Source organism: Phodopus roborovskii, unplaced genomic scaffold, assembly GCF_943737965.1.
Source record: "Phodopus roborovskii unplaced genomic scaffold, PHOROB, whole genome shotgun sequence".
Lineage (NCBI taxonomy): Eukaryota > Metazoa > Chordata > Mammalia > Rodentia > Cricetidae > Phodopus > Phodopus roborovskii.
Genome location: NW_026125971.1, coordinates 311,295 through 337,439, shown reverse-complemented (window position 1 = coordinate 337,439; position 26,145 = coordinate 311,295). Strand labels below are relative to the sequence as shown.

General features: G+C 30.3%; 1 protein-coding gene across 5 annotated transcripts in view; it reads left to right on the top strand.

The window, feature by feature from the left end:
* Positions 1-26,145, top strand: part of Cnksr2 (connector enhancer of kinase suppressor of Ras 2) — a 248,221-nt gene that overhangs the window by 135,785 nt on the left and 86,291 nt on the right. For 3 of the 5 annotated variants that reach the window (XM_051179227.1, XM_051179226.1, XM_051179230.1), the window contains exons 9-11: positions 6,189-6,335; positions 15,670-15,803; positions 18,812-19,023. In XM_051179227.1, coding sequence (XP_051035184.1) covers positions 6,189-6,335; positions 15,670-15,803; positions 18,812-19,023 — 493 coding nt within the window. The remainder of the gene's footprint in view (positions 1-6,188; positions 6,336-15,669; positions 15,804-18,811; positions 19,024-26,145) is intronic. The other 2 variants (XM_051179229.1, XM_051179228.1) reach the window with 1 other exon arrangement.

Genomic DNA, 26,145 nt, shown 5'->3' with positions numbered 1-26,145 from the left:
CAGATCCTTCTCACTTGTGTTTCATTGTACTACAACCTGACAAAAACACTTAACAACCAGAAGGCCAGAAGGCTTCTGACATTCAGAATCTTCATGAATTTCTAGGGAAATTTTATAGAAAATATACCTTGATACTTTGGTTAGGGGTTTCTTATAAGTTAGTGAGTAATAAGTTTAGCCAATCCTCTTAACTTGTCCAATGAGAAGAATAGCATTAGTTCAACATGTGTGAAAAATGTTACCTAGAGTTAATAGTAAGGCATTTTTGTGTAAGACAAATATGATAATTTAAGGTTATTCTAGTTGTAAAATTTTGTTCATTGTACTATTCACATTACAATGAATTTAGATCTGAAATATTTATAAAATACTGTTTTTAAAATATTTACTTACAAGGGTAAATATAATAGCTTTAATAGATGGGAGGTCACTTAAGCTTTACATCTTGATTTTTGCATAAATATTAAGTCAGTTTGGAGTTTCAGAGCATTTTCTTGTCACTGAAACATTTAGTTCTCATTGTTCATATCATCCCATCATCAAATTAACATATACTTATTGTCTATTTTTTGGAAAGCATATATTATTTATTGAAAAGTATATCTAAACATGACACTCTCTTTTTACCCAGAAGCCAGTTTTGTGGTGGTAATTAGAGAAAGATATTAAGGCAAAAATTAAACTAGTGAAATACAGTATTACAATATTTACATGAAGAAAATAGGGCTCTACTTATTAAAAGAAGCATTATAATGGGCATTGCAAGAAGATGAACCTTTATGATTAGGTAAGACTTTAGAAGTAACAGGAAAAAATGAAAGCAGAGGGACAAATGCCCTTGCAAAGAAACAGCTATAAGCAAACTATGGTGTTTGATGAAGAAAATGTTTACTACTTAACCAACAATTAATCGTTCAGTTTCCAAATTCTCTACTAGTGATCTGCTTCTTTCTCCAGCCTCCTCGTCTTTTCCTTGATCTGTCATTCACCCTCACTAAACTGTTGAAAATTCTTTAAACTTATGATAATTTGTTGCACAGGTTTCTGTATTCATTGAATGTCTGTGTACCTTTCACTCCAAACCCTAAAGATTTCAATTTAGACTAATTAGAATCATTCCTTCAATCCCCAAGGATGGAATGCATTGGATTTTCCTTTTTTTTTTGCATGAGTGGGGGGCTTCTACTATATCTTGTATTTGTTCTAATGAAGATTTTCCTTAGTTTTAATCTAAATATTTGTTTACCTGTTCATCTCTTCTTGAGGTCATCATGTTCATAAATGCTCCAGAGATTATGCTGCATTCACCATTATAACCATACTGCAAGACAATCAGTGAATACTGATTTAAGTTATTATGTCCAGTCTTAAATGCAGATAAAATGCTCTAGGCATTGGCAAGTCACTACCTTCAGGGATCTCATCATTTACTATAGCAGTTTTCAAAGTTTGGTTTCAGAACCAAGAGTAAGTTGCATCAGTATCATATTTAAACTTGGATTTAGGAAGCAAAGCATAAGACTCCTACCCCAGAACTACTGGATCAGAATCTCTAGAGGAAAATTCAGCATTCTTGTCATTGAAAGCAAGCTTTGTAGGTGTGTTTAATGTAAACTTGTCTGAGAGCCTTATTTAGGAGAAGAAAAATTATAACTTTGTGAAATTTAAAATCATTGAAAGAAAGAAAATATTTGCACATTGTAGTACTGAGTATATGTAAAAGACTAGAAGAAGAAAGGTAGGTACAGGTCAGATTTAAATCTAGCAAGTAAGTACCCTGTCTAGAATTATGAAAATCAAAAGAAATAATTGCTAATCTTTCTATGATGCACATGCACAAAAAAGGGATAAATATCCATAAGTTAATCCAAACTTGAGAAACTATATGGAAATTGTTGGTAATATTGGTGAATGAAAAATAAAAGGAAGAGTTCATTTGAAGTGCCAGAAGATATTTGAATGAAGATACTGTGATATACAATTCAACTGACACGAATATAAATTATTGTCTCTTTTATATAATTTGTAATCTTGCCCCCCAATCCTTTTTTCACTTTATTACCTTTATAATTGCTTCATTGAGCTGTAGTAAGAAGGAAAATACAAATTAAAATAATTTCATATAAATATAAAGAATATACTTCAGTTAACTATTAGTATGTGATTATTTGGTAGGTATTAAAAACCACAGTTAGGGTATGTGACTGAAGCACTTAATAGGAAACAGAGAGGTTTTCAAGTCATATGTAGGAAGTTGCTAATAGAAACTATTAAGAGAGAAGAGATTGTTATAATAAGACAGCAGGGAAATTCGCTTATACAAAGAGAGGACAAGGAGTCAGAGATGTAACAGGACCATATACTGCTGCACAGGTGGACCTATTTTTTTTTTTTTACCCCAACCTCTCTTGTTAGAGCTGTAATACATTGTGACTTTGGAAGTTCTATAATCATTTGAACTGCAAAGTTATTGAAAATGCTCCTGATGTGGAGCTCAATGTTTCACAAATCAAGTAATTCCTTTTTATATTGCTTGATTTATTAGTGGGTTTTTCCATGTTTATTCAAAGCCTAGTATCTCTGATTTCTGTACTTTGATTCCTTCCAAAATTTTTGGCTTATCCTGATAATAATAATAAACTTTAGGATGTCTTCTCTTCACTTCTTCAAGCTCCCTATGTGTCTTACTGAATGAAAACTCAAAAGCCAGTGGAAAGAATGCCATTATTTTTTCATATTACTATATATGACTTCTATCATTTAAGTCTGCCACACATTATATTTTAAAGCTAGTCAGAAACATAAATGAGATAATGGAATGTTAATTTCAAAAAAAGTGATTAACTTTCATTTGTGTGGTTTATCTATTTTGGCATTTGTACACTTATACTTAACTCTTTATTGGAGGATCCCAACCTTCTCAGAGCTGTAACAAATATATATGTCTCATTATAGCACACCTTCTATTCATGTTCTCTTATTATCTGTCAGCTATAACTATCTCAATAAAGTAAAGGGTAATAAATCTATTTCAAGAATTCTTTGTACCTCATTATATGATTACAAGAATGTGATAATACCACAGGAATATATCTGGGAATCTTTTTTTTCCTGAAGTTGTAAGAACTTATTACATTTGCTAGTACAGTGAAGACAATTGTTACCTATGATAATATAAAACAATATGATCTAAAGCTATGAAACAATTTGAATTTATCTAAATTAATGAGTTCAAAAGAAGGCCAAGGAAATAGACATTCCAATGGTAAAGTCATTACATCCAGTTACAATATTTCTATGTAAACTACTACTCAGGGTTCATGTCCATTCCAAAATTGTTATGAATGAACCTAATGCTTAAGAGATGTATCTACTGAAAATCAGCCATGGAATAAAAATAAATAAACAAATGTAGTTCCTACTGAGCACACCAGTTTAATAAAATTGTTTTGTTTTTACTAGTTATCTAAAATGCAATATTCAAGAAGATGTCATTTCCCATCCCTGTTGGTTTTTTAGTGGAGTTGTCTTTCTAACTCTGTGCTTCGAGTACACATTTTTTCATTCATAGTAAACTCTTCTGATTAGCTCATGAAATTCAAAGTATCCAACCTAAAATACTACTATTTGTAAACTAAAACCTTGTGTTCTATTGCTTTAAATGTTCAAATGTTTATTGGCAAAATTTAAAGAAATAAAAAGAAGGTAAATTATTCCCTGTAATGTAGTCATCTCTAATGATATTATATCTCCTTCTGCCTTCCATATGTATATCCATTTTTAACAAAAATATTTTTGCCACTGCGATACTTATTTTCTACACACAGTTTTATGTCTCTCATAGAGAATATTTACATAATTTACAATATTGGTTTCATTATAGAATGTTACATATTTGGCCTGACCTTTCATTATAATGAAAATAGAATTTGCAAACCAATCATATTTACTACATGTGGTTCTTGATATAGGCTTGTTTGCTTTTGTTGAAACTATTGATGACATTATGTTAAGTGATAGTAGGCACATTGGTTAAACCATAGTCGAACTATATGCTCAAATATTTGGATATTAAATAACATTCAGGTAAAATTAACATATATTCAAGTAAAGTTGTTGCCAGAAACAATTCCACTTTCTTGTGGACAAGCAATTCTGTTTTTAATTATTTACTTCCAAAAGTATATAGAAAGGATAACAGAAAAGAACAAATTAAATTGAACTGAACATTTCACAGGAAAGCACGCAACTTTAAATGTCTTCAACTAAATCCAGCTTAATCATATATGCTTGTAACCCAACTACATGGGAAGCAGAGACAAGAAGATTATCAAAAGGTCACAAGTTTAAGAACACTATATAGAACTATATAGCAAGAACCTATGTCAAAAATATATAAGTATAAATGTAGATTCTACAGAGTGAAATAGGGAGAAACTCTAGACAGAAATGAATATGCAGTTGTTGAAACTATTAGTTATTAATTGCTTGTTTAATTACTAATTAATTTACTAAATTAGGTATGGTTATCATTGATAAATTGCTTACATATTTTGTATGAAGATTTTTTTCTTTGTTCAAATTTGTAGTTCTATATTAGGTTTCATTTGGGGGCAAGAATATTTACATTCACTTACGTTGCCTCTTGTACTAACAGGTATTCGAACATTTATTATCTGTCAGAGGGATATTAGATATCAGAATGGCTATAAGATATATAATAATCCCCTCTTATAGAAAGTAGGAAGCATTAGGCTGATTCCATAATACAAGCTGATCTGCATTTTTTTTCAAAAGTATCGCCCTCTTATTTTTCATAGTGTTCATTTTGATTCATAGCCAAGTATTCAAGATTTTAAGTACTGAAGCAACTTTGTTTTGTTGTCTTGATTTCTTGTCTTAATTCAATTCATCTGTGGTTGAATTTATCAGTTAGAGAATGTTCAATAAATATATCAAAATTCTGCCATTAAACTATAATGGATACATTCAAGCTTAATTCTTCATAGTCTCTTAAGATCTTGGCTTCATTTGGTGAAGTACTTATTCTTTCCTGCTGGTGTGATATCTTCAAAGCAAAAACTTGATGAGTACACAAAATACATCTTTTCTATTTACTATGGGGCCTAAGAAGGGTAATTACAACACTATTTAGAACATTTACTGAATTACTCTTGCAATCCAACTTAAATTTTGACCCCATATATTTGTATAAGACTTCATTAGATTTCAGATAAAAGGGTCTCTATTTCAATATTTAATATTAATATGAAATATATTTTTAAAAACAAATAATATAATAATTGTTTTTTAATGTTCTTTAAAACTATCAGTTTTAGGTAGCCAGTTCTGGGACCTTAATTACCTAATCCATTTTAAAAGCAAACTAACAAAAATTCTATATTTAAACATTTTTAAAGGTGATTAGTGAAATAATTTAACATGAATATTCATTAAGCCAGTTCTGAAATCATTTACTATTTGGCTTAATTGTTTTGAGTTTATATTTAAATAAAATGGCTTCATTAAATTTAGCACACGATATATTAAACTTACAGGGTTATTTGTGACACATTTCCAATAGATGCTACACAGAATTAACACTACCATATCATTTTTAAATCTATCTTTATAACATGATAAAGTTTTATTTCACTGATGCTAGTGTCCTTGCATCAGAATGTTTCCTTGGTGTGTTCGTACCTGCTATTCGTAGCACAATATTTGTCTTAATTTAAAGACAGTTGTAATCACATATCTCTAAAAGATGGTGATGAGAAAGCATGTGGTGTGGTTTGTTAGTACAAGGCATTGCCAGCTCATTATTTTCTGGCATGTGAACTTTTAAATTGTACTAGTGAAGAGCTTGGGCATAGACCTAGCAGCTGAGCAGTACTAAAGGCAATATAATTTCTTTATATCCCAAGTCACTTCAATGGCAAGATGTTTTAGTCTCTGCTTTGATATGGTAAATGTCCATTATGCTGTCTCATAATTATATGGACTCTAATGCATTAATATTGTTAATTAATTCAAATATAAAACTTCTTTCTTGAATATATCCTGAAAATATGTAGGATGATACTCCAATTATGTGACTTTTTATACTAATCTTATTAAAGGGTGAGAACATTAAATCTTTGAGTGCTGTACCTCAATTTTATTGTAATGATTTTGCTGGTTACCAGGTGGGGTGGCAGTTGAAAAATTTGGTGAATGCACTACGAGAGGACCCGAGTGGTGTTATCTTAACTTTGAAAAAGCGACCTCAGAGCATGCTTACCTCAGCACCAGCTTTACTGAAAAATATGAGATGGAAGCCCCTTGCTCTGCAGGTAATGAAGCTTAATCATAAGTCATACACCATCATTTTAGCCATAGATTATCTCAGTAATGCTTTTTTTTTGTGCCTCATCTCAGCAGCATATGAATTAATCTTGTATGCTTTTGAAAATTTGTTTGTGAAATTATCTCTTCACCGATTATCCTTATAGGCTTAATTGTGATGTAATCTGAAAAAATTAACTAAAGCCCAAATAATAACACTAATTCAAGTTTTAAAACTTAAAGCATACTTATAAAAATCCATAAGTTATTTAATGCCAAAATATGGAAAGAAATTAAGAGGTTTATTTTTTGTCATCATCTTACATTTGGAACATTCTAATCACATAGACTTCTAGAAGAAGCTAGCAGATAGTTTATAGAATTACTTTAAAACAGGAAATAAACATAATTTATAGAGTATAAATTTAGTTTTCAAATTAGCAGTTAAAATTTAACTAGTTTATTCCTCATGATTGTTCACTTTTTACTTCTCCCTCTGTGGTAGCAAAACCAGGGAGTGTTACATTAGAAGTTTTGCATTTTTGTTCATTGTGAAACTTCACTATAAAATATTAAATTGGATGGCAATAAGGTATATGACGTATTAAAAAGATATAAAATATTATGGTTGTACAAAGACAAGAAACTAATACATTTTGTTTCTATCAGGATATAGTATTTAAATATATTGAATTTTTCATAAATCTTCAGTTTTGAAAGTAGCAGAATGTGGAATTATAATTGATTTTTTCTTTTTTAAATAGTTGCCCATCTAATTTAGAATATTGACCATTTTTCAAGTTAGAAGAAAAGTTTCATTATTATCTCTGCTATGTAAGATGTAGTAATCTTTCTAATAGTATACTTTACTAGCCACAGATATTTTTCTAATAACTTCTCCATTAAAGGTGTCTTATGAATATTATTTTTTCATTGTTTAAAACTTGACTGCTTATCAGCTTCAAAGTGGACATTATATTTAGATAATATTAAAACACATAAAATGTTCCAATGTTAACAACTTTACATTTTCAATGTAAAACTTCTGTTTTTCCAACGAATAAATGTAGATTGTATTAATATATCTAAATGCATTTGACTTACAATATTTATTTCTACCAAAATATCTAATGATTGTTAATGTTCTGAGGCTATATGCCTCATATTTGTAATCATATCAAAAATTTCCATAATATATTTTTTATTTACACCATTATAAATTACTTTGTTGTTTTACTCTGAAATTTTCTGTTGACATGTCTATGCAAAAGATCCCTTTTCAAAGTGTGGAGGCATGGGAGCACTGAATGAGAGCCCCACACTTTCAGTTATTAGATGATCCGCTTTAAGTATCAATTTATTACTCTTTTATAGACCTTTATAACGGGACCTGAACACCAAACACATCCTAGTTTTTGTTGATCCATGTACTTTGAAGTAGTTTGTTGAGAAAATCAAAATATATTTCATTGTTAGATCTTTTCCCAGTAGCAGAAACTGGAGAATGAATATTAACAGCAATTATCACTTTTATATAAAAAGTAAAATAATCAATAAGCTAGTATTTTACATATTATATACATACACATAATTTTTTTAAGTTAGAGGGCTAAGACTTTTTAAAAATGAATTCCATCATTGCTTACAATATAATTATAACATATTTTAAAGTACTGTTTTAGGCCCATTCTTAAATGTAAATAAACAAGCGGTAGCAGATCATTACTTATACATAGAGTCCTCATTACTTTCTAAATTATTTTGAATATTGTTATGTTTACTTTTTCATAATAAAATCTGGGAGGGTATAAGTTAAATAAGTAAATGTATATATACCAATATTTTTGTAAATGTTCTATTTAACAGATTGGGCTTACCTAAAATGCATTGCCCACATTTCACCATCTGTAGATAAGCAAGACTGCTAGTAGAAAAACAAACAAAAAAAAAAAAACCTACCACTAACATCTTTGAAAATAGCTTCAACGTTGATTGATTTTTGCAAAGCAGAAAAGAATGAATTCATTTAAATTAAGTTATTTCTTACAGTGCTAAAACAAATTCTTGTAAGAATGAGTGTGTTCTGTAATTTATAAAGCATCACCTCTTCTACCACATGATCCTAAGTACTATTTTGAGGACTGGATATTATACCATTATAGAGTTCCTTCTTGATCTTAAGGCATTAACCTGTACTTAAATCAATACACCTTGAGGATTCATGGAAATTACCTAATTAGAATTTTTATAGAATGCAGATTTGAGAAAAAGAAAAGGTGCAAACTCCTAAAATTTCAAATCTAGAATTTAAATGCAGACTATCCCAGAGAGGACAAGTCAAATAATAGAATGAGGTTTGATGGCAATAATGGATTATTTCATACCATTGTATGAGGTATTTTTCTTCCTAGTTCCTGAGAACCAGCCTCAGATGTGAACCATAAAATCTACTGCAATAATAATCCTCTATGTAGACACAGGCAGTAGCTTTTACTGTTTTCTTAATTCTGGTGTCTATACAAATTGGCTGAAACCAGAATGCATATAAATTCATTTAAATATAAATCAATATAAAAACTTAAAGTTTTAATTATGTTGGTTGTTTTTGTCAAGTGTACCAGCAATCTAGTAGATTAATTAAGAGGTATACAAAGAGATGGAGGAATTTATTTAAATCAGTGTGTCTATTTCATATTCTTAATACCCGGCTTAACTTAACTACTAAATTTTTTGAATGACTATTGTAATTTATTTAACATGTAGGCCAAAATTAGTACATGCATGTTTTTCAAACCAATGATTTTAAACAAAAATGGTAGTAATTTTATTTATGGAAATAAAATATCATATGTATCCTAAGGATTTGTTTCTAAACTGTTTAAAATAGGGCTATTTACTATTAACTAACTGCAATGGCAGATTCTGATTTGGAAATTCTTTGGAAATCATAGCCAAATAAGCAAAAGCATACAATTCAACTTCATGCTCACAGAGAAATTTCATCAGCACATTTCATGAAATTTGGCAGCTCTTTTAATACAATTCTATTTTCTCAAACATTTGGTGATAGAACTGAAGGATTTAAAGATCCCTTAATTAGAAACAATGTCCAAATTTAATTACATCTGAAAAATTGAATTCTGTTGTCATCTTTCACAACTCTTTCACAAATAGCAGATATATCGGCCTTTGCGATACAACCTTTTATTCTAAGATGGTAAACAGGGGAATCTTGCCTTCTGAGAGCTGTTTTCAAATCATCTTAGTGGCACTCTGCTAATTTCCAGGATGTGGGTAAGCATGGTGATTGCATATAGTCACATACTTCTATCAGTGAAATAAATTCCAGGGAGTGCTGGATAGACCATAAGTATATGTTTAGAAGTGTGTAGTAGTAAACTAGGATGCATTACAACAAGAACATATGGGCAGTTATTTTCTTCTTACAAAAGTTGTATGGAAGAGTTAGCTGGACACTACCAAGAAATCTTCTTAAATCATCACTGGTGGAGAAAAACATCTCAACCCAATCAATGGTATAGTTCAAAAAAACTGGTTTGGATATTGTTGAAGACATTTTACAAACATTAACATTAAGCTATATGAATAGCATTATATTCCTAAACTGTTTTGATGTCATAGTTATTAGTGTTGGTTTGTGATTTTGTACTTTAATTAACCTTTTTGTTGTTTAATTAACCTTGATGACAATATACAGGGTATTTAAAGGACTTTGAGCACAAAGAAAATAGTCAACAACAGTCTATTTTGAATATCAATTGGTATAACAACTATAGAATTGTGATTACATTAAATTTAAACTACATACAAATATAAATGGTTAAAGTAGTTGTGTAAAAGTCAAAACAGAAAAGCAATAAAGTTTATTTCAAAATCCATGATGCAAGTGATGTTATTAACAAACATTAGTGAAAGAAAATTTGTACATTTCTATGAATTGTTTTAAAAGCATGTAAAAAATATTTTACATGAGGTATAACACTAAAAAATAATTTTAACTAAAAATATAATAGTTCTGGTTGGATAATACTAGTAGTCCTGTGTTTTATATGCTCAAATAAGGAAATAACTATAAGCAGCTATCATATCAATTATAGTTCATCAGTGTTTAAACACTCAAATAAAAAACCTAAGAAACATTTGTGGCTTTCCTTTAAATTATTTTACTGTTTTAACACTGACTACAAATAATAACCTGTGATGTCAACTGTTTAACATTATAGTTAAGCTATGCTTTTCAGAGATCTTAAAATGTAAAGTGTTTCAAGTGAAACCTCAACTCCCAATGTAGTTTCTTCAGTTAATATCCCAGATTGTTGATAATTATATTTTGGAACACATAACTTCAATTTTAGTATTGCCACTTAATTATGCACATAAGGTTGAACAGCACAAAATTACATATACTAGCTTTATCATAAGTACAATATACAGATGATTTGATGGAAAAAGCTATATTGTAATATGAATCCAGAGCGATAGTGTATATTATATAATACACATATTTTTGTGTCCACATATCAGTGCTGTTTAAAGTCAAGGATCTAAGGTGTCCTGATCATATCCATTGCCTTAAAACATTGTTTTCTTTGTAGTACAGTAAGAACAACAAAAAATTCACATGCTTATAAAAACCACCAATGTTTTGTATTTAACATATTGTATTCCAGTACAAGCTGAGAAACTGAGGGAGAACTTTTAAACACATGCAATTATTTTGCTTAAAATCTGTTGAAATAATTTATCACTTAGTAAAACCTTGGCCAGGTAAAACTGTACACATTACTTTCTAAAATTATATCTAGTATTCTTTATGTATTCATGAAATGTACAAGATTGTATGCAAATTCCTATTTTAAAACCCAGAAAACATTTTTGCTGGACCACTGTTAAAATGATCAAGGAAATAGTTGTTGATATAAAGCAATATTCTGGTACTAAATGATAACAGTACTGGGGTTTTCATAAGAATGTGCCTGAACTGCATAAGGACTTAAAGAGTGTCCTGTGATAGAAAATTGAGGTGATGTGATCAGCTGAAGTCTGATTATTTTAAGAATAAATAAAATGAATGGCTAGGTTATATACTTAATGTAATCATTTGTATCTCTGTTGATATTTTTACCCCTGAAAGGCAAAAATAAGTTTGTATATGAATTTGACATAAGTGAATTTTGGGACTAAGGACTATTGCAGTATTTAACATTTTTAATATCGAGGCTGCCTCTATGTCACTGGTTTCATTGAAGACTTATATATCTCTAACTTCATTGGATCATTTACTGAGGGACAACTAAATACATGCTTGCCAAAGATTTTATAATATAAAATATTTCAAGTTAAACTTAAAATTCAAATTTATTTGCTTAAGTGTGGACATTCTTTTTTATAATCTTTGCCATGGAAATTTCATATACACTGATTTATATATAGATAGACTACTACTATCTATATTTATATAAATATAATATATAAATATATACATACATATATCAGTACTTCACAAATGTGCTATTTCTGATATTAAAATTAAGGGACACAAATAAGAAAAGATATGAAACAATTTAAAGTAATGATCCACTTATGTCTTGTAAAAACCAAAAAATTTTTGACAATTATAATCCTCCATCAATGTATAAACTGATCAGTAAGATGTTATGGCTGAAGATTTTACTCATACTTCAGGGAAAGATTTGTACCATTTTGCATTTTGGAGTGTGTCTTTAAGGTAGTTTAAAATGACACTGAAAATGCATATATAAGTTCTAAGTAGATTTCTGAGTCCTAATGACAATAGCAAGTAATCATTAAGCTTCTAATTGTACATTTAAAGAGATGCATACAAATTTAAAAAGATAAATTGAAGTGTTCTACAATAATTTATCAGACTTGCTTTACTAGATTAAGGTGCACACATACATACACTCACATACACACCTAAATGTACACATACACTCAAATGGTCTTCTGTGACAGAATGCTGTCTGTTTTGTGGAAGGAGAGATTTATGGTATAAGAACCATATTGGATACTATGACAAGGACCTACTATATAAAATTGTTTGGATGGGAATTCAAAAAGTATCTAAACCCTAAACCCCACTTGATTTCATCCTGTAGTACCATGTTGTATTGAAGCTTTACATCAATATGCAGTCTTAAAACAATGTCCTTAATTGATGATAGTTTTTTTTTCTTATACATGTTTCACCAAATATATTAAAGTTGTGAAGGAAAGAATCATTAATTCTTTTTCCTGAAAGTGCAAGTCATTATTAGTACAATTATAACTGTTACAATGCTACAAATAAATGACATACAGTATTTGTTTTTAGTATAAGAGAAGCTAAAGTTTAGTTTTAGTAAATTTTCTTACTTAGAATTTTTAGTCAAATAATATACCTTTTAAAATTTGAATTGAATTCTCAAAGATCCTTAGTTTTTAATTGAGGGACACTAAATTTGTCATTTTTCATATATTTTCGCACTAGTGTTAGATGGTTTGTTGTTGTTTTTCTTTTTTGCATACAGCTTGTCAAAATTAAGAATTTACTAATAATGGATTTCAACGTAATTTCTTCATTTATTCTATGCTGTTATACTACTATTGTCTTCCTGAAGTTCCTTAATGATTTTAAAATTCTTTCAGTCATTTAATTTTTTACTATTGCAATTCTTGATCGCAATGTTTTTAAAGTTAGGATATAGTTTACCTTTTCCATTGCCAATGTCAAAGTTGATTTTTAAAAATATGATTCTCAAAATTGATGTTTTTTTCTTAATCTTCTTAGCTTGGTGATAATAGCTCACGTAATAGACAAAAATAATTGCCTGTAAATTGAATATTTACTATATGAGCTTTAATTGGTATAGAGCATACTGATAAGCCATATGACACCCACACAATAAACCCATAAAAATATTTCCTCTGATTTACCTGTCAGTAAAATAAATAGCCAGTTGAACTCAGCAACAGAATTGACTAATTTCTCTTTTGTTCTGTAAAAACAAGTTGGAATTTTAAAGCAATTCAGTTAATTGCACCAGGGTAACATAATCAAACTTGACATCTATTTGACTCTTAAATTTTTTTTCTTATATTAATTTTCCAATATAGTAATTCACAATTACTGATGACATTAAAATAAACTCCTTGTTGAAAATAGAAATGTAGAGATATAGAAACTTGGAGGAAGTTGGCATTGCTAATGCTAAAATCTTCTAGAAGGGAAATGTATGCACTATAAATTTTCTAATGGTCTTTACTTCATATTTAAGGTATATTTAAATACCATTGTAAAAATTAACTGCAAATTCTTTTTTCCTTTGTTTTTGGGGGAGTGGGAAAAATAGGTACTAAGCAAACAAATAAAAGCTATAGATCACCAAAGGAATGGAGAGACATATTGAAACTATAATTCATAACCTTAAAATAGAGGGGAAAACAATGAAAATTTAAGCTAGATTACTTTTTATTGAAAGCTTATGTTATTAGAAAGTGGTTGAAATTCATTTGTACTATTGGTATATTTTAAAGTTAAATTATTTTACTAGTGCATTAAAAAGAATAGTAAATATTAGTTTTTCTTTCGTAGTAAATTGATTTTAAAATATTGGAAATTAATGTGCTGTACAATAAGATTTTCTTTTACTGCTGTATGAATTTGAGCTAAAAGATAATAACAGAATAAAAAACTATAAGCAGTCATGTTGCAGTAAATATGAGTGTGAATGTGTGTGCATGTGTATGTATCACCAAGTATTACATTCAAATATTACATAGGCATGAAACACAGCCTTACAAAGGATTCATTTCTTTAATATCCTTGGGCTTCATGGCATTCCTCATCAGTACAAATGACTCTTCTAGACATCTGAGTTTCTCAGTGCCAAGATTTTATTTCTATAGGACAGGCATAGATTAACTGGATTTTATTCCAAAGAAATTATATTGTCAGACGGGGAAGTCTTTGTTGCATACCATCATAAAATTATTTAATTGATATGTATAGTTTCTGACTATTTTAAATCATCATATGTGGGAGAAGATTAAGATTTCATCATTCTTTTTCCTGTCTTTCTTTAATTTTGATTTCAAAAACATTTAAACTTAACTGTATTTTTGTCAGGAAGTGTGATATCAAGTTATTGAGGTGAGCTGTGTAACAAAAAAGGTCAAAATTATTAATGGAGTCCCAAATTGTAATTTACATTGTATTTATGCCCATCTTTCAAACAGTTTTTGGTTATCTGTATTAAAGTAATGTTATAGTGTAAAGTAGTTGTGATATACATTTATTTGAGTGTCCAGCAATGTATGTTGAAGTAGTAGAATTGTCAGTCTATCATCTAGATATGCCAAATGTGTTTCATACTGGCTAAAATATCACCATTTTGTCATATGCAGATGCAATTCATTTTGTGGTCATTATCTTTGTGTTTGAGACTGCATTGAGATATTGATTTCAATGTTAACTGTATGCATACTTAATCAGTAATATCTGTAAGTTAAATATAAATATTTGTGAATTTGAATTTCAGTTTAAGATAATATTTCAATCCACAAGAATACTGTGAATTTTAGAATTAGGACTGTTCATAAGACTGATATATCATTAATTCAGTTTACATAGTATCTTTAGAAGGCAACTTCCTATTCAATGCGTAAATCCAAGAGTTCATTAGGCATGCAACCAAGGATGAGTGTTAAATAACAGGTAATATATGTGCTTGGAAAGATGAAGTGATTATGTCACCTTATTCATCATGTTTTTGCTGATGTAATATATACTGGCTCTGAACAGATGGCTATCTGTGTTTATGTTGAGAGGAAGTAGAATAATCTCTCATGTGTTGATAGCCATTTTTAGCTTCTGAGCATCCATGACATACTTACTAACATAATACTATAGTTTGTCAAATGTCAGTCAGGATGTAAGTAAGCTAATTCTTTTATGAATTACTTTTTATTACCTTTCAAAAGTGCAATGCAGGCAAAGTTAATTTAAATAAGTTTCATTTTGTGAGTGACATTTATCTTCTCATTATGAATCATTGAATGGTATTTTTACTTTGTGAATAGATTTTGGATGGTTAAACCATTGAAAAGGTGAGTTGGGAACTGCATGGAAAACAGTATTATGTATTATTTGTTTGGGCGGGGGAATCAAAGAAATATCCCTATGGTAAATAACATTTTTCTTGATTTCAGCCAAGTTCAAAACTTTGTATAAAAAGATCATTTTTAAATGATAACCATGTGTCATTGTTGTTGTTTTGTGTTGTTTGTGTGCGTATGTATTTTCTTTTTCATTTTAACCAGCCTCTTATACCTAGAAGTCCCACAAGCAGCGTTGCCACGCCCTCCAGCACCATCAGTACACCCACCAAAAGAGACAGTTCTGCCCTCCAGGATCTCTACATTCCCCCTCCTCCTGCAGAACCATATATTCCCAGGTATAAACTATCAGTTATGTTATTCTTGGCAGCTTCTAGCTAAAGGCTAGTCTAATAACTTCTAAAATATGAAGGCAGTTCTTAAAGAACACTTTGACTATTTCCCTCAGGAATTCTAAGCAGATTCTAGAAAGCACTTCTCATTAGAGCAAATGCACTTTTGTTAATAACGATAGCAGGATCTTACATGCATTACCTGGCATGATAAAAGAGTAAGATTAAATATTATGTGCAAGGTAAATAATAAGGATTTTTGCCTGTGAAGCTTCAAGAAATGTCAGTTTCATGTACAAATGTCATTATGTTCTTAAATGGATAGAGTTTATAGGTGATTTTTATACATTCTTAAAGTCTGAAGTTGTATTTACTCTCACATTTTAGTCACTCAGTAAAGGAATATTGAAAGGGCATCTTTTATAGGATAGGAATTTTGATAGTATATAAATGTAACACAAGTTATATTTGTACTTAACAAGACTTCTTTCTCTATGTTGTAAATAAATAGTTTGTATGTCCTTAAACAATTATGAATTATAATAACTAGTTTATTAGTCTTATTAACCCTAGTATGTCTCATTAAGTGTAAAGAATATTTACAAGGGTAATGATCATTTAATCTGAATAAATTAATCTTGAGCATAAACATATGTTTATTATGTTTGTATATGCACATATGAATTTAAGAAAAGTAAAAGTGTTTATATTACAGTGAATACATTAAGTTTTTCAGAAAATCATAAGTACATATATGTGCACACATTTACATATTTAACTTTATATATATACTTATATATATTATGAGTTCATTCCACTAGAAATTTTTGTTTTCTTGGTACATTTCTAAATTTAACATTATTGAGTATTTTTCATATAGACATGTTTAATAAATCTGACCTGTTGATAAAAGGCTGCTTCTCCATAACACTATATTATAAGAAAAGCCAGATCTTATAATTTTCTACCATAAAGAATGTCTCTGTAAATATAATGTAGAAAATCAATATGTCTGAATTACCTTCTGGTACAAGCTGCATTAGTATTCATGTCACGGGCCCCATAGAGAAATGTGCAAATGTACAAATAAACATAACCTTTTTTCATGTTATGAATTCACTACAACTGTTTCCAAGCTAAATGCAATGTCATTTTCTTTTCAATAGAAAGCTTAACAGTATAAAAATACCACGCAATTAGTTCAAAAAATCCTTTCAGCTAACTAAAATTGAAATTTGTGCTGAGATATATATTGGCGTTCTTTATGTTTCCTAAGAACTGGTTATATATTTATAATTCAATAATAAGCAACACAATTGTTTTAGGAAGCAAAACCTTAAATGATTATACAAATGATACTTTTGCCTGGTACAGAAATAAATTGATAAGACGGCCTTCTCAGATATGAAAATATAATTTATTGCTTTCTACATATTTAAAATACTTGGATTACAATTCTCTACATCCAAACATCTAAGCATTGTAATAAAGATGTATAAAAACAAAACAAAAGATATATTAAAACAGAATTTTTGTAGACTGACTCAGAATTCTCGCTATTTTATATGTCGCAATAGAAGCTAATTAAAATATGACTCAACTTTATAAGTTTTTAATGTACAAGTCTTGTTTTGATTTAAAATTAATGCTTTCTTCTTTGGTAGTACCTATTTATGATACCCTTTAGGGGAACAAGGAACACCTATAACCAATGAAACACAATGATGCATGACAAGACAAAACAGCATTCCATTCATATCATGTTTTGGAAGACAAATTGTTTTTAACAAATAACTTCTCACACACCTAGAAAAACATTTCATAAGAAAAATAAGGTGTTTAATTAATCCTAGGAGGGACCTTTTATTACAAGCTCAGTCATCTGTTACTTTTTAAAAGCTATGACCTTGCACCTCAGACCACTCATGCAGAAAACATTAAATCCAAATTAGACATTCTCACAAAGAAACTGAACACTGCTCATTAAAACTTTCACAGCATATAAAGGGGGTAAATGAAGAGAGATATAAATGTGAGGGAACCTAGGAGAAGTGGGAGCAGGAGAGTGTGTAGGGAGGAATGGATTTGATTAAAATGCATTACACACACATGAAATTTTCAATAAGAATTAAATTATACCAAAAAGCACAAAATGGGATCGATATGTAAAATAAAAGCACAAAAATAAAGTAAAACTTTTAAAAAATATTTTGAAACAACAATAGGATTTAGAAATCCTATAAAATGTTAAGAAAATTTTCTCCATAAATTATTACAGGTAAAAAAGTGGATTTGCTGTTCCCCAAATCTCATTCCTAAAAAAATTCCATATTTTACCATATTTTCCACCCTCCCTCCATAGGAAACATTGCTAATGTGTAATTTTTATGTAGTCTTTCTAAATTAATAACAAATATACATCCTTTTACTCTCAGAAATTATGTAGAGTTTGAATAATTATAGTAATCATTAAAATTATCATTCATTTATATTAATGACCTACTGTTTGTCTTATAATACTGATTTGTGTGGTACTAATATCATTTATAAGACCATAATTTCCCTTTATATTGGTGATAGAATCATGAATAACTCTGTTCTTCAGCAACACAAAATCTATAATAAACAATAAAACAGAAGAGACACACATGGTTTAATTGTTAGCATTACATCCAGTATTTACCCTTGAATTAAAATAAATTTATGTGCTGAAATTATTTTTCTTCCTATGACATGACATATAGTAAAAATGGACTAGAGCAGAAGCTAGAAGATCTATGGTGTATTTCTAACTGTCCTTTATTATCGGTATGAAATTGAGGCAAGTGTTTCAACTATTGGGCCTATTATTTGGAACAAAATATGAATAATTACAACTAACCCCCTAATTCTCAAAGAAATCTATAAAGATATGAAAATATGTTGTAAGGGAATGCTGTTTGTATTTTAAGGCCCCTATAATTTTGTATGGTCCTAATACTACACCCATCTCCTCTACCTTCACTTTGCTTTAGGGATGAAAAGGGAAACCTTCCTTGTGAAGACCTCAGAGGACATATGGTGGGCAAACCAGTTCATAAGGGATCTGAATCTCCAAACTCATTTCTGGATCAGGAATATCGAAAGAGATTTAACATTGTGGAAGAAGACACTGTCTTGTATTGCTATGAATATGAAAAAGGAAGATCAAGTAGTCAAGGAAGACGAGAAAGCACACCAACCTATGGTAAGAGTTCTTTTATATATATAAGAATGCGTATCTTCCCTGAGTTTCTTGATTACCTTTAAGAGATTTGGAGTTGTGCGACTACTGGATTACTCTGAAATATTTAAATTCCTCAGTGTCATTATGTACTTCTAGGTAGACTGTCAGAAGTTTAAAACATGATATTAGAAATTTATTGTTTCCAAAAACTAGCAAAGGTTTTAACTTAGAATGGCATGTGAAATCTTAGAATAGCATGTGTTTCTTCTATAATAGAAGACAAAGTTGGTCAAGAGTTTTATAAGTATAAATACTTGTAACCAACATGATTTCTTTTAATTAAAATCATTTTCTTAATCCTAAGGGAACTAGGATTGATATGTAAAATAAGAAAAAAATGATTTTTAAAGAATCTTTTAGATAGGCTTTGCTGAGGAAAATATAGAATTAAGTCCTATATTCTTTTAAGAAGCTATATGATTGATCTTTGAGTAAAGGAAAGTTTTATTTAGAAAGGACAAACCTTATTTAGGGCATAGATTAACCTAGAACTACTGCGTTAGGATTTTAATAGTATAGCTAAGAAGGTCATACTGTCACATATAGTTGAAATTGATACAGTGTCTCTGCAGAATTTGCCTGTGAAGATACCTATGATTTAAAATGAATGGATTTAATTGAAGTCTATCGTTTACCCTGTTCACTTTCAAATTGATCATTTAGAATGAGGAACATACACTTTGGGAAAAGACAAGATCCTTTCTGATTAATTCAACCTGGTTCCATCATCTGTTCTCAAAAGAGAGTTCATTTCTTCTTACACATGTTTAATTTCCTTAAAACTATTGGCTAAAGTTAGATATGTAAAGTTTTGTCAAAAAGATATCTTAAGAATAGAAACCAAGGTTAGGAAGATGCTCAGTGGGTAAAAAGTGTTTGCTGTGCAAGTGTGACAATCTAAGTTTGGGCCCCGTAACCCATTGAAAAAGTAGAACTACTCTCAGAAGCTAACCTGTGGTACATGATACCTCATGGTATATACACACATGTACCATGACATATACACAAACCCCTGTACACTCACGTACATGTACACAGTGACGGTAGTGTTTTTAAAAGGAACATGAGCACTTTTTTTCATTTGTGTTCATTTCTATGCATGTGCCTCTTTATCATAAGTATTTATATTTTTCACATAACCTCTTAATTGCACTATGATGGTTACACTTATGTCAAATTGTCACATATTGGAGGTATTTGAAATTTTTTTCTGTACTGTTATATTTAAATAAATTTGTGTCATTTTGTTATTCCTCCTTATCATGATCCTGAGATAATATAAAAGTTGTATTTATTTCACAAGCAGCAGTTATTAGGTAGGCCATATAGGACACCTGCTCTTCTTTTATTACATCCTAGGTTTTTCTACACACAAAAAATTGGATCATTGCTTTATGTAAGGGGAAATTTTCAACCCCAAATATAGTCACATATTTACGGGGTTCTTGAATAACTACAGGTAGTTTCTAATTGCAGACTGTATTTTAAAGGATCTAATCATACCTCATAGTAATATGATTTAATCTAAATTTTCAGAATGGGTAACTGTAATAGTTACACAGAGATTTTCAGGTACAAATTGAAAATTGTTCCAAATAAACAACAGCTTAATATATTTACTCTTTCAAAGTCAGATCTTAGGTAACTAAATGTACCTATTAGTTACAGGAAATTTGTTTCCTTAATTTTTGCCACAAAACTCATTCATTTCTTAAGTTATTTCGCTAATATTTGCTGTATACATACATAAAATCACCAAAGCACTGGGGATACAGGGATCAATAAAACTTAAATTGTGCTTGTAAGGTAGGCATAACCCAAAGGTAAGAATCATTAGAAGATAGCAAAGTTGTTTCAGGTAAGTAGAAAAATGTTTATAACATGTTAGCTGTGGAATTGAAGCCTGGAAAGTTAAGCCAACAAACATGATGTTTATGTTGAATTTTAAATGTTAAGTAGTCGTCATCCAGAATTTCTAAATGCCTGCTATACCCAAATATCTAGTACTGTTCAAAACCTAGGCCTGAGATCCATAGACTAACCCTCAAAGTGTCCAGTACAGAGTCCCTTATACTTTGCTAAGTAATCAATGAAAACTTCTTGATTTGAGCCCTCATGCAGTCCTACTGAATGAACAGACAAATCATAACACTATGTTGGGGGGGGGTGGATGAATTTTCTATCCTTTTGGAATATTTTATAAAACAAGCTAAAGTACAAAAGTTTCATATTTCATGTTTTTCAACAAATGATGATAGTTTTACTTATTGACTCTTGTGTGGTGCCCTTTGCACTTAGAGCATTCAATTTAATTAAATTATGTGTGTCTCTTCTGTCTGTTTTACTGTTTTTTATAGAATTTGTGTTGCTGAAGAACACAATTTAATTATTAGTTGCAAATACTCTTATTTTCAAGTATGTAAATTGAGCCACCACTACTTTCCTAATACTTTTCTACATTGCCTCATTACTCAACATCCCAGCACACTGGAGGCAGAGGCAGGTGTATCTCTGTGAGTTCAAAGCCAGTCTGGTCTACAAAGCTAGTTCCAGGACAGGTTCCAAAGCCATAGAGAAACCTTGTCTCGAAAAACCTAAATAAATAAATAAATAAGCATATTACCTTGTAGGCTGAATGGAATGGTATGCATCTATAATCCTAACAGCCTAGAGGTTTAAACATGAAGACTGTTTGTTCAAGTTAATTTACACTAAAGAGGGAAAGCAGAATGTTAGAAAGTTTCAGTAGGATTTTGAGAATATTAAAGGGACATGACACAGTCCACAGTACTGTTGAATATGTTGTAGTACATTTGTATTTTAAAGTATTGCTTAGGAATAAATGAAAATAGTGAGCTCTTTTTAAAATAGCATGTTGGTTACTTTTCTGTTTGCTGCAACAAAATGTCTTAAAAAAGCAACTTGAGGAAGAGTAGATTCATTTTGGCTCACAGAGAATGCAGTCTATCATGCAGATAAGTCATGATGGCAGAAACTTAAGGCAGCTGGTTACATTGCCCCCACAGTCAGAAAGCAGATTCATGCTGATAGTCTGCTCACTGCCTACTTTCCCTTCATTCTGCTGTCCTAGATCATAAAATGGTGGAACTATATTTAGCATGGGTCTTCCCACCTCACTTAACCTAATAAAGATCATTCCTTACAAATGGACCCAATGCTTAGGTTAGTTAATCACCACAGACAATGATAATCAAGCACAGATTTAAAGACAGATATTTGAAGATATTCTAGCTGTGTGTTATAAAGCATACTTACTTAGCCAAGATATTCATCTTACGTTATCTGTTCCCTATTTTTAAATAACAAGTTAAAACTACAGGTATTCAGAAAACAATCATAAAGGCAGGTAAGGATGGTCAAGGGGCAGCTCAATTAAAACATAACAATGCCTATGAAGCTTTTATTTATGTTAAGTACTATTTTATGTATTTAACAGTATGAGGTTTATACAAATAAAATGTCTGTTTGTACATGAAAAACATCTAAAACTCAGAAAAATTAAGTCATTTGCCCAACTACTAAATAATGAAGCTGAAATTAACTCTCTATGTATGTATGTTGACCCTACAAGTGATACTAGCTAGCTGTATATAATTAAATGTAATTATGAAAATCATTTCAAAACACTTTATTAGTCCTTCCAAACTTGAGAATTTTATTTCAAGCAAGCAGAAATAGGCCCATTTTTGTGTCTTAGCTTATATATTGTTTTGTATCTACTCATACAACAATAAACATGCATTTACCTAGACATAGCCATGACAGCTTTTTTAAAAAGCTTGCTGTATTGTGGGCAAGGAACAATACTGGCTTATCATTTTAAACCAGGATAAAAGCAGTTTCATGTTGTTAACAATTGAAACAGAAATAATTTCAGATTTTTTACAAAAGCAGATCCTATTTACAAAACAATGTAGATCTGAGCTTACTATTATTCTCTGTAGGATCAACTGTGTCCCCGAATCTTCTCTTTCACCTAACTACTACAAAATTACCCTGAAGGCATACTACTATATGCCTCAGTTTTTCATTTATTAAATGAAGATGATTTCTGCCTCAGAGTTTTTGTGAAAGTTTAATGACAATGCACTGTAAATTGTGTCAGTATCCAGTATATTAGATAGCAATTTTCATTATTGTCATTACAGAATGAAAGGAAAATAGAATTACATCACTTTAACAATTTGGTTTCATCTTCTCAGGCTTAAAATGCAAAGGTTGAATTTAATAAAGATCAGTTTCTTGGCAACTTTTAAGAGCAGAAATATTTCCCACCAGCTTCCTTGCCCTTCTAATTCATTATAGGACAGTACTACAGTATACTTTCATGTGTAGAAATTCAACTAAAAAGTAGGCACAGTTGGCTGAATCCCTTTGGGGCCACAAGTAGTCAGATTTTGTAGAAAAGGGGGAAAAGCAATTTAAAGTATCTCAATAACTGTGTAAATTGGGACATGGGAATCCAGAACTTTTCTGGATGGTTGAAAAACCAGCACCTCAACAAAAGCATATAAATTAATACGTAACATTTTGAACACTGTTCTCATAAATGTTGTATGTACATGTTGTTATTGTGTAAATTTAGTTCATAGAGTATTATACCTAAGACATTTTCAACTTCACTGATGAAAGGAAATCAAAACTTTCTCCCTTTTAAATCACCTAAATAGTAAATGGCTGTAATGACCTCTTATAACATGGTGAGGGCCAAATTCTACTACTGCAAAATAAGAATGGTATCTGTACATTTCAAAGGTTTTTTTTTTTAATCATACTTACTGCATAACCTTTCTTTTTATATTAAAAATTCTTCTCTTTGAAGAAGTCAAATTATAATTAATAGCATTTTCAAACATTTCCTAAATGTTTAAATATACAGAATACATTATATTTCTTTCATTTCTGAATAAATGGCCGCACTCTTTCTTGTCAATTTTCATTATAAATTATGTCCTTTGAAGGTAAAAATCAGGCTTAATTCATTAGCTATCCTAGAGAGAAAAGAAAATGTTGTACTATCCACAGGATATGTCTACACTGAGGTAAGAAGTACTGCACCCAAAGAAGTAATCATAGAATTTAATGAAGTAGAAATTTGAGATATATGTTATACTCAAAGGAATTAATATTGTTTTGATCTTTTGAAAAAAAATTATAAATGTTTTATTTTGGTTAGTTTCAAAGAATTTAGTTAGCATCAAGCTAACTGTGATAAGGGACCATGTAACTAATGTATAAAAACAGAAAAGTCTTTTCCTGATATTAGAATTTAAGTACTCATCTAGGGAAGGCTCTCTTTCTCAGTGTATACAACTTTATTGATGGAAATAGAAACACATTAGTTCTAAAGTCAGATATTCTTGATTTGGTGTCAGAATTTGGCTATACTTGAACTTTATCTTAATTGAGACTACACTTATACCTCAGGGTTTTATCTGGAAAAACAGAGTGACAGTACTATTACTACTATATCTATAAGGACTAAACACTAAATTACATATGCCAATCACATAGCAAAGTGTTTATCTTATAGGATGTTCTTAAGAAATGGCACCTAAATGGCATAATAAGTGGTTGCTGCTGACCAATAAAGAATTTGAGCTGCTTTTGAATCATATTAGCTCTTAATGTCCTTCCTCTTAGAGAACCTAATAAATAAAGTATTAAAAGAGTAAAAGTATACCTTTATGTCTGGTCTCTCTACTAAAGCAATAACAAACTGAGTAAGTTATAGTAGCTAAAAGAATTATAAGCATAACATTTTTGTTAATTTTGTTCTAGTATTGTAAAAGGAAAGACAGAAGCATTTAAATAACTAATAATACTGAAAACTATGTTTATCCAAATCTTAGATCCCATTGACGAAAACATCAGCTTATATTCTGGGTCAATTTCAGAAATCTGAAAATGACTTGGCATTCACACGTTCTTAAAGTTTTAGATGAAATGCTATAAGACAAAATGATAAAATGATATGGAAAATAAATAAAGGTGTTGAAAACTCTTAGATAAGACCTTGGAAGAAACGTTTATTCTGAAAGAATTCAAGGAAACAGATATTAGATAAAATAGTTAAAAAAGGGAAATTTTAAATATCGTATTAATATATAGGGAAAACTGTAAAGAGAGTTGTGCCAGATTGGTCATTTAATTCACTTATCAGAAATATAACAAACCTTTACATGACACACACAGAATGGAGAAGCCAAGACTAGAAAGTAACTTAGCAGTTCTCATCTGGAAGCAGTCCTACCCATCAGAGGACATTTGACAATTTCTTAGCTATTTTGAGGGGTAGGAGATTAGGAGATTCAATAATGGCAGAATAAAGGATGCAGGGTCTTTTTTTTAATGTCATTTTATTAATTAAATGTTTCATTTATTTTACATACCAGAGTTTCCCCCTCCTTCCTCTACTCCTGTGCCCTGCCCCTACCTCCTCTCTACCCCCTCATTCATGCCTCTTCCATTGCCATTCAGAAAGGGGCAGGCCTCCCATAGGCATCAACAAAGCATGGCAGGATGTACCCACTGGATACATCAATGCACAGGTACCCAATGGGTCAAGTAGAAGATAAAATTGCCACTCTGCATCCCTGTAAGTACTAGATAGTGTCAAAACATGAGAATGTCCAGAAGGCTGCTGGTGAGAAATTTTGACTACCCTAAGAACCAATCTACAGAAATATTAGAAAAATCAAAGTTAAAGACTGTGTGTGTGTGTGTGTGTGTGTGTGTGTGTGTGTGTGTGTGTAAAATACAGAGATAATCTTCTTCTTCTTCTTCGTCTTCTTCATCATCATCTTATTATTATTATTATTATTATTATTATTATTATACTCCTTTTGTAGATTAATAAATGCAAACAGCTTTGAGTATCTTCTTGCATTTGGACTATATCAATTGTTTCCCCAATTATTTGAACACCAAGTCTTTGTTTCTTTGGGTCACAAAATAGTATTAAATTTCCAGTGGAACAAATACTTAATAAAACACATTTGGGAAAAAACAGAAAGACTTGCAATTTAGCTTAAATTCCCCAAGTCATTGGTATTAATAACA